The sequence below is a fragment of the Pollicipes pollicipes genome, unplaced genomic scaffold (genome assembly GCF_011947565.3).
Source record: "Pollicipes pollicipes isolate AB1234 unplaced genomic scaffold, Ppol_2.1 Scaffold_401;HRSCAF=451_pilon_pilon_pilon, whole genome shotgun sequence".
Taxonomy (NCBI): domain Eukaryota; kingdom Metazoa; phylum Arthropoda; class Thecostraca; order Pollicipedomorpha; family Pollicipedidae; genus Pollicipes; species Pollicipes pollicipes.
This window is the reverse complement of record NW_023596422.1, coordinates 54,886-64,770: the sequence shown is the minus strand read 5'-3', so window position 1 is coordinate 64,770 and position 9,885 is coordinate 54,886. Positions and strand designations below refer to the sequence as shown.

The 9,885-nt window shown below is 47.8% G+C and overlaps 1 protein-coding gene across 1 annotated transcript; it reads left to right on the top strand.

Annotated features, from left to right (window-relative positions):
- Positions 1-3,802: 3,802 nt before the first annotated feature.
- Positions 3,803-4,912, top strand: LOC119094816 (methyltransferase-like protein 24). Its single transcript, XM_037217742.1, has 2 exons — positions 3,803-3,816; positions 4,132-4,912. Exons 1-2 carry the CDS (start codon positions 3,803-3,805, stop codon positions 4,910-4,912), a joined length of 795 nt encoding a protein of 264 aa, XP_037073637.1.
- Positions 4,913-9,885: the final 4,973 nt, after the last annotated feature.

Below are 9,885 nucleotides of genomic sequence, written 5' to 3'. Positions count from 1 at the left end.
CTCAGTGACGTCACGCCATCTCTACAGCAGACTGGTAGCGGTGACCGTTGTCCATGTCGAGTCGAGACCAGCATAGCCCGCGACTCTAGACAGTGCTCGGCGCGCGGGCGGCGCGCGCAGGCTTTCGTCACGTGACCTGACACCTGTCACCCAGTGTTCGGGGCTGGGATCTCCCGGCTCGGACTGGGGATGGCTCGTGTGGCATACCGGCCAGCTCGCACCAATGCCGAGTCGGTGGCATCGAGGTTGCTGCATGTTCCTACCCTTTAGGCCGTGATTGGTCTTCGCGGGACGTAGCGGGGGCGAGAGGTGGCGAAGGTCCGCCATGATTGGCTGCCAGTATGTGACGTGGCTGTGGTGAGAGCATGATGCTTTGCGTATCTTTCCACACATATATATATATATATATATATATATATATATATATATATATATATGTATATATATATGTGTGTGTGTGTGTGTGTGTGTGTGTGTGTATACATATATACATATATAAATGTACTGGGGGCTCTTATACCCTATAGCTCTAGCTCTAGCCTATATCTCCTATAGCCTATAGCCTATAGCTCTAGGAGTCCCTTGTACATTTTGTCCAGCGCTGTTTTTTGTTTCCATTTGGTGTCTAGCTTTACAAAGTAAAAGCTTGAAAGGATATCTCTTTGGCAAGCCATATGTCGATGTGTATCCGAAAATGTGCGGGCAGACCTGCGTTCGACACAATTTTTTTTTAGCCCGTTCAGTACCGGCCCACAAATTTTGGGGTCCGATTCAACTCGTGACTCATATCCCTTCCAAATTGTTTTTATTCAGCTCAGTTCCGACTCATCGCTCGCGTTCAATCACTTAGCTCATGACTCACGAGGCTTGCGAAATTAAAAATCCAATTCAGTTCTGGCTCGTTGCCTTATCACTCATGAGCCAAATGGCTCATTGATATACATATATATGTATATATATATATATATATATATATATATATAATTTTATGAAAATGGGTTCGAATAGCCAGTAGCAAGTTCGTGGTTTAAACATAGCAAATGCAGCACAGTAAACAATACCTTCCATGCAGCTTATTACCACCCAGCTCTTTAAGTCTCAGCTCTAGGCTAACACATTTTACCTGGCACCTACGACCCAGAACCATAAGTTAAATGGCATGCAAACAGACAAGACTGTACAAAACCTGACTAAACATGACTGTACTAAACCTGCACATGCCAAGTGCACACTACACGAATGTACATGTATGTACATGCACCTGCCTGTGTACATTCACACGTAGTCAGCCACATTTCCACTGGCCAGTGCTAGCTATGCCGTCGGTGATGGCACGTCAAAAACTCAACATCAGGTTGCGGTTATTGCAAGGACGTTAAGTACTAAGCTGCCGGGTACGGGGCTAAAACTCAAGAATGGCAACTGGAAAGGACTCCGAACGATGGAAAGACAGCAAAGGATGATAACCCGATAGGGACTTACACGGGCCAAGAAGAAAGGACAGAGGGATAAGGCTTCCGTCCATCGAACGGTCCCACGCACTCAACGTCACGCGCCTGAAATGTACTTAAAAAGACCACAAAAAAGGAAATTACCTGTTTTAAAACTGGAAGTAGTTATTCAAGCATCCTGGGAAGTAACAGTTACCGGTATGCGATCTTCAAGATCTCCAAACCGCTAACAAACGAGAAGATCTGCTGTTTATTTCATATAGCCCAGCACTAACAAGCTTAAAACAGTTTAAGTAGTGAATAGGGGGTCAGGTATACATAAGTTAGTGGTTCTGATCATGGTTTTGAGAAATAATAATGAAAAATATGACCAACCCTCGGCTTTTATGGGCAGCAGACAGCCTTTCATTGATTTTTGAATAGAATATAGGAACGTAGGATGTCCACACCTTATAACATACCCTGGTTTCTAGCTGAGATTCGATAAACCTTAGATCAGGACCAACAATATTTTACTTGCTGCTTAGCAATTACGACAAAAAACTTAATGACGATTTTGCAAAAAGGTTTATATCTAACGTTGCATGCCGTTCATTTCACCGCTCTGAAATGGTCTCTTAATTTGTTTGGGACCTGCTGTGTTTTCTTATGCCGCCATTTCAATTTGAGCCATATGGGTCACTGACACGACTTAGCTAGAAACGATTGGCTCACGATTCGGAAAATAAAATCCACAAAGAATGTGGTTCAGTTCATGGTTCAAAGCGGCATTTTTGCCCGACGAGCCGACTCAGCTCGCGGCCCACCCCAAAGCGGTTGCCTCGAGAGGCAATTCACGATTCAGCTCGAGTCGAACGCAAGTCTGTATGCAAGTCGGAGGTTTTGATGACCCGCCACAAGCCACAATGGTGGCTTGTCGCGATGGTTTTTAATCGATAAACAACCGATCAGCTGTCAATACCACGTGCAATCGCCGTGTAGCGTGGCGTACTGATAATCTGAGGATGTCACTGTCACGAGGGTCCTGGTTCGCCCTTGAAGTATGGATTCAGGGCAATCATGAAATTGAACTTAGGGTAAAAATAAACAAACTAATTCTCCCTCGTGTTTTTCTGGATGGCCACGACCGACGTCTGCCTCCGACCACATTCTTGTTTCATTAAAACGAAAGTACGAGTCTGCGTATTTTGGTTTTGCGGGCTATCAACTCATAGGCCAGAAACAGCTTCGCCCGACGTAAGCGTTCTGCTTACCAATGACGTCAGAGCGGAGAGATGAGGTAAAATCAGTTTGTGTCCAGTTCGTAACCTAATCCCACGTAATTAAGAAATGACGAGTTTGTGGTTCGCGTTATAAAACTAAGCCCAGGTCTAACGGGGACCCACCCCGGCTATGAGCGCTAACACCACAGTTGAGATCACTGATCGTTGGTGCCCCCACCGCACTTCACAGTCAAAGACGATGGGACAACGCCCTTCCGAGACCCAGATACGATCAGTATAGCGGCACCCGGCGACGCGCTAACGCAACCACTATCTGACCTTCCGCTGGACAATGGTCACGTGTCATTGCGTGGCGGACGGCGACCTCCTGACCTTTGCTAGAACCGTTCGGCGTCCCGGCTCGTCCAACCGCTACCTGACTGAACATCACGTTCACCAGGACATTATGCATGACGTTAAGCAATAAATCGCCTGAAAATGGGCTTAGGCTGGATACGCCGTTTGCAGCGATCAGTGCACCATACTGCGGTGTTGTGACTCGTTCCAAAAGCATTCAAGATCAGGAGCTTGGTTTTGCAAAATGATTGCATTAAAGAGGGCTAAACAGTGAAAGATGAAGGAAGATTCGACCATTTGTTGTGTTCTGATCACACAAAATGGCACCAAAACACGGATGAACTTAATATTCAAGGCAGTGGTTGTCATTGATCAGACGCTTAAGTGCGTCGTTGTGTATCTATCTAGCTACGAAACCCAGTTTGAAGTGGATTTATCGTATGTTATTTGTCAGGCATTCAAAGGCACTGGCTCATTCGTCTCAACCATTTAAAAAAAAAGATGCAATGGTTTGGATACCGCTCATCCCTTGCACATAACATAGTCCGTAGAATGTATGCGACTTTGACCGAAGACATTTCAGCCAAAATTCTGGGGATGATGCACATGCACCAACGCTATCTGAAACGTGTACACAACCCCACATGATATTTACAGGTTCAGAGGTATCACCCATACCTGCTTTCAACTAGCGGTCATCAGTGCACCAAGTCCGTTGTTGCATTTCCTGCTTCGAAGTTTGGCTGCAGTGACGTCACTGCGGGTCCCCCATCTTTGCAACGCTAAATTCCCATGGCGAACCTCCGGTACTGCCAGCGCCTCTTCACTACCCACCACCAACTTCACGCAGCAATCGCCTGCCCGATCCTGGCCACCGGCCGCCGTGACCCGCACGTCCCGTCCCCACCCATCTCTGCACGCCCTCTCCACCTCCACACCCCCGCCGTGCGCTCACCTCTGCACCCTCTGACATGCGCTCACCTCTGCACCCTCTGACGTGCGCTCCGTTGCAGCCCCGGCTGCGCGCGCTCGGGCGGCGCTGCTGAGATGCTCAGCAGCCAGCTGCAGCTGCCCAGCCGGCTGCGGACGCTGCTGCTGGGTGACGAGCCGGCCCAGACCAGCGCGGCGCCGCCCAACTGGACGCTGGCCCGGCCCGACACGTGGGAAGGCGTCATCGACGCGCTGTATGACTACATCGAGCGGCCGCACGCGCACTGCAACAAGTCCGTACGTGTCGGCGGCCAGCCCGACTACAAGACTCGGCACTTCGATGGCTACAAGTGGGTGTGCCTGGACCCGGAGCTGGGCATGCTGGAGACGGACCGCTGCCTCATCTACAGCTTCGGCGTCGACCACGACTGGTCGTTCGACGACAACGCGCAGCTGCTCGAGTGCGAGATCCACGCCTTCGACCCGTCCATAGGCGCCACCGACCACAAGCGCTCCGCGCGCATCTTCTTCCACAACATCGGCATCGGCGGCCGGAACGAGGTGAAGACAGTGCGCCGGGGGCTGGTGTCGACGCGCCGCTGGGACATCCGCACGTACGAGGGTGTCGTCCGCTTCCTCGGCCACCTGGACCGCACTGTGCACTACCTCAAGGTGGACGTGGAGGGCAGCGAGTGGGACATGTTCGCGCAGATCTTCGCGCAATCGCCGCACCTGCTGCGCAACGTCAAGCAGATCGGCATGGAGGTGCACATGGCGTTCGTGCCGGGTAGCAAGGTCGGCCTGGACATGTGGAAGCGCTACCTCAGCACCTTCATGCAGCTGGAGAGGATGGGGTTTCGGCTGTTCCACTCGGAGGTGAACCCGTATGAAGCACCGCGCAACCTGTTTAAGTGGACGCCGCGCAAGGTGTCAAGAGTCTACGAGCTCGTGTGGCTCAACCAGCCGTGGTAGGGCCGATTTGTTGTGACTTTGCGGGAGCTTAGTATCCATCGCAGCTGTTCAGAGTGTGGGGTGATGTGGTGCTATGCAGAGTGGTGCGTCGTGACTCGCGATGATATAATGCCCGACTTTCTGCGCGATTGAGCGACGGTAGGTCGCGAAGCTCAGGGTCATGAATCTGGAGCGAGAGGTCATGGATCTGGAGCGGAGGTCATGGATCTGGGCGAGAAGAACGGAGGTAAACCAAACTGTGATCGACTCTCGTGCAAAGGAAACATTCTTCCGCGCCCGAGAGACGCATGTTTAAACCTTCAACACCAGGTGTGTGTGTGTGTAGAAAGTGTGTGTGGGGAGGGGGGGAGATACATTATCCTGACGGCCCCTTACTGCACCTAAGGACTTTGTTACATGCTGTTTGTGCACGTTGTTCAGCTCGGCGATGGTATACGTGGGTGTTGGATGGCCTCGGCGGTCCACAAACCAGGCTCAGCAGCGCGCAAACAGCGGCAAACAGCCGAAATGTTGATCATGAATGGCTTCACGAACACTTTGACAGCATGCACACTCCAATGATCGCAACTTGCCTCTTTCGAGGGTGTCCAAGGCTCATAACACAGGTCGATATTATGAACTGTGCGTAGCGGGTGAAAGATAGAATGTTAATGATCTTCACGCTTTTAAATTACGAAGCTTGCTAATGTACTACGCTGTTGCGAGTTTGATGTCTGCTGTGATCGTTGTTATCTTTTTACACATATGTAAAACAAATACATTACATGTCTAACCATTCGATGCGCGCAAAGGTAGCGTATATCAAATAAGTGTAATGTATACAACAAACTTATTTGATATGTGAGCCTTTGCAGATATTCCGAATGTGGCAGGACCTTGTTACGCAATCCCCCGCTACAGCTTGTCTCGCCCCCCCCCCCCCCCCCCCCCAGCAGAGTTTATTTTAGCCGGTTAACTTTGGACAAAGCGGTACAAATCTCGCCTTACGGATCATTCCTGTCCCATCAGTGATCAGCCGCGTTATCTCAGTTTGATCCGCGGCCAACTGGCGCGCATGAGGTATTGCGCCACCCAAGACGACTAATCGATACCGCGTAGTACACCAATGAAGATCCCATATAGTCAAAGCGGCCCTAAAAACTCCTTCTCTACAGGGTCATTCTGTGTCAGTTCACCAGCATACAATTCACCATAACTTCCGATCTGATCTTTTTGAGGGTTTCAGAAAAGACGAAATGGCCTTCGCTGTACTATTGTAGATACCGCTCGCATCCCGGGGCGACATGAACGTGACAACGAACGTAACAGCAAAACTACCGCGTTAGATCACAAAGCTCTCAAATCAACCTCGCCGATTAAATGGTTCGACTTTGGGGCAGCAGAAACTGAGCCATCACGGCCAAGCAGCAATCAATCATGTCTTCCTGTAACCTCCACAATGTAACTATTGTGTTCACTGCACAACCGGTGGCGTCACTCCTGACTACCTTGGATTTGCCGGACCACTTTCGTGGAGGATTTATGGAAGCTGCTCACAAATGCGATGTGAAGCAGAGCATATTTGTGTACATGGGGTTCTCCTGTGTTTTGAGGCCGATGCTAAGCTAAAGTGGCACTGCCTAGCATCTCAATATCGTGCCGTTTTGCTTTGTTTCGCCAGTTAACACGCACCCGGGTGGCCGGCTAGATACCCTTCGCTCGGGTGGGGGGATCAATTGGCCCCCCTCCCCCCTGAGATCATGTCCGTAAAATTAGCGATTTATTCAGCGATTTTTTCAGCGACGAGTTCTGATTTCCCTAAAAAAGGGTTTCATGGTCAATTGTGGCATGAGAACACCAAAAATGACCATTATTTTGCAATGTCATGCGACCTTCAAGGTCAAAAGCTGGCTTAAAGGACGGGGAACACAAAATAGCCCAAATATTACCGGTCGATTTTCAACTTGCAAATGTCAGAATATTCACCACAGAAAGAGCTAGCGTCCGTCAAAAAATCCTCACCTCTCAAGGTCACCCTTCAAGGTCAAACGCGGGCTCAAAGGATGGGGAACTCCATATCACCCAAAAATTACCGCCCGATTTTTAACTTGCAGACAAAAAGATGTTCACCACCAAAAGAACCAGCGTCCCTCAAAAAGTCCTGACCTCTTAAGATCACCCTTCAAGGTCAAACGCGGGCTCAAAGCTTGGTGCTTTTAGTGCGTTAGTTTGCTAATTATTTCGGTGCAAATATTCTTATGTTTGCAAGTTTAAAATCGGTCGGTAATTTTTGCGTGATATGGAGTTCCCGTCCTCTGACCACGCCTTTGACTTTGACGGGTGACGTTGAGAGGTCAGGACTTTTTCTGTGGTGAATGTTTTGATTTTTGTAAGCTAAAAATCGGCCGGTAATTTCTGGGTGATATCGAGTTCCCCGTCTTTAAAGCCGACGTTTGACCTTATAGGGTGATCTTGACAGGTCAGGATTTTTTGACGGACGCTAGGACGCTCTTTCTGTGGCAAATAGCCTAATCTTTGCAAGTTAAAAATCGGCCGGCAATTTTTGGGTGATATGGAGTTTCCCGTGCTTTAAGGCCCCGTTTGAACTTAAAGGGTGGCCTTGATAGGTCCGGACGTTTTGAAGGACACTAGCTTTTTCTGTAGTTAATGTTCTTATCTCTGTAAGTTAAAAAATCGGCCGGTAAATTCTGGTTGATATAGAGTTCCCCGTCCTTTGAGCCCACGTTTCACTTTTAAGGGTGACCTTGAGAGGTCAGGACTTTTTAACGAACGCTAGCTCTTTCGCTGGCGATTATTTTGATAGTTGATGTTTAAAATCGGACGGTAATTTTTGGGTGATATGAAGTTCCTCATTTTTTAGCCCTGGTTTGACCTTGAATGGTGACCTTGAGAGGTCAGAATTTTTTGAGGGACGCTAGCTCTTTCTGTGGTAAATGTTCTGATCTTTGTGAGTTAAAAATCGGTCGGTAATTTTTGGTTGATGCAAAGTTCTCCGTCCTTCCAGCCCACGTTTGACTTTGAAGGGTGACCTTGAGAGGTCAGGACTTTTTGACGGACGCTAGTTCTTTCTGTGGGGAATATTCTGACATTTGCAAGTTGAAAATCGGCCGGTAATTTTTGGGTGATGTCGAGTTCCTCGTCCTTTGACCCAGCTTCTGACTTTGAAGGTCACATGATATTGCAAATAAGGGTCATTTTGGCGTTCTCATTGCACAGTTGACTTTGAAACCGTTTTCCAGGGAAATCGGAATTCGTCGCTAAAAAAAAATCGCTGAATAAATCGCTAACTTCACGGACATCCTGAGATCTCGGGAACTAAGGAAGCTAGAGATTCTAAATTTACAGGGTGTGTTGATCAGTACATGAACTCACCTAGGTTAACAATTTTAGATTTGTAGCTCATGACCTTTGGGTCAAAAATGGTCAAACAAAGTCAAGTTCAAGGTTGGTCTCTGAAGTGCCTCAGAACCTAGATAATCGTTTCTAAGAATAAGGTCACATTCTCATTAAGGTCAGTGGCCTTGCTTGACCTTAAGAAGGTCAAGGTGACCAAAATCATGGAAGATTGCTTTGAGTTTTGCATTTGACTAAGCGACAAAGATTACGCTAGGCAGTATGTTCCTAAAACAAAATACTGACCTGGGTCATTTTAGATCAATGACCTATTCTGACCTCTGAAAAGTCCATGGAAAAATCTAATGCGGTTCCTGCTATCAGTAAATTCGAAATAAGCACCAGAAACTATCCCATACAGCAAGCCCTAGAGTAACAAAACAGGTTGTTTTTTACATTGGTGTGACCTTTATACCTGACCTTAGGTCCATTTAGTTTGCTTGTTCAACTGTTGTGTTGCCCAAGAAAGCATCTCAGAGATGTATGGCTTCGTCTAACACTCCGTTGTTGGATCAGATTAAAGGATTCCCTAGAAACTGCCTTCGCTGAAACCATGGTCTGACTTTGACCTGCCATAGGTTAGCGACCTTACAAGGTACATCTCAATTGTTGATGCCAAACGATCCGCTATTCAACTGAATTCAGCTGTGCAAAATTTGGCGCGGCTTTGCCGCGCCGTCCGGAAACCATTCTGGAAAAACCTTCGGGGGGGGGGGCAATTTGATCCCCCACCCGAGCGCGTGCTAAAGGCAACAGGCAAATCTGTTTTGCACTTTTTACTGCTGCACCGGATGCGTTCGATTTTGGTAGGCCATACAAGTTTTCTCGAAACCGTTCTGAATATCTCAGACTTTCTAACTAAAGTAGCCACTCTGACGAGAGAAACGCCATTGAATTCCCAAACGTTCGTTTCTACGCACATCAGTAAGGCCCATAAATGCCAAGCACACATGACTGCAACACTTCAGGCTTGCCAAGAGCTGGATTGTTTGTGTTTATTGATAACTTTTATATTCATCATGGCAATCCTCATGTCTATTTGGAAAGGAACGTTCCACATTTGTATGGAGTCTTGAACTACAATTCCCATCTTAAAGATCATTCGGTGCAGTTCACAGCCTTGCCCTTCTTAAGACCTAAAACTCTATGGAGTTAAACGCCCGCGAAGATGTGCAAACTGTTTCGGGGAGACTACTTCAAGGTCACCCAGGTGTCCGAGGCGCCATAATACCGTCATTCAAATCATGCCATTTCATTAGCCATGCGGCCATAAAGGCCAAGAAAAATATTATTATTAAGCCGTTCATATCTAGCGTTCATGAGCACGACTTCCAGATATAACGGCCGCCAGCTGGCTCCCAATCAATGTTGTATAAGGTACGACGGCATAACCAAGCAATCATGTATTGATAACCATATTTACTAAACGAAGAAACTGTGTTGTTTAAAGCAGTCTTTTCCATTTGAAAGTATAAGTAAGCTTATTTCATCATATCTGATCCTTGCTAAAATATCTTCAAATGCGGAACATTCCACAAAACGTGGAACGAGATCGACGTTAAGTCCGTGCGTACAGTCAA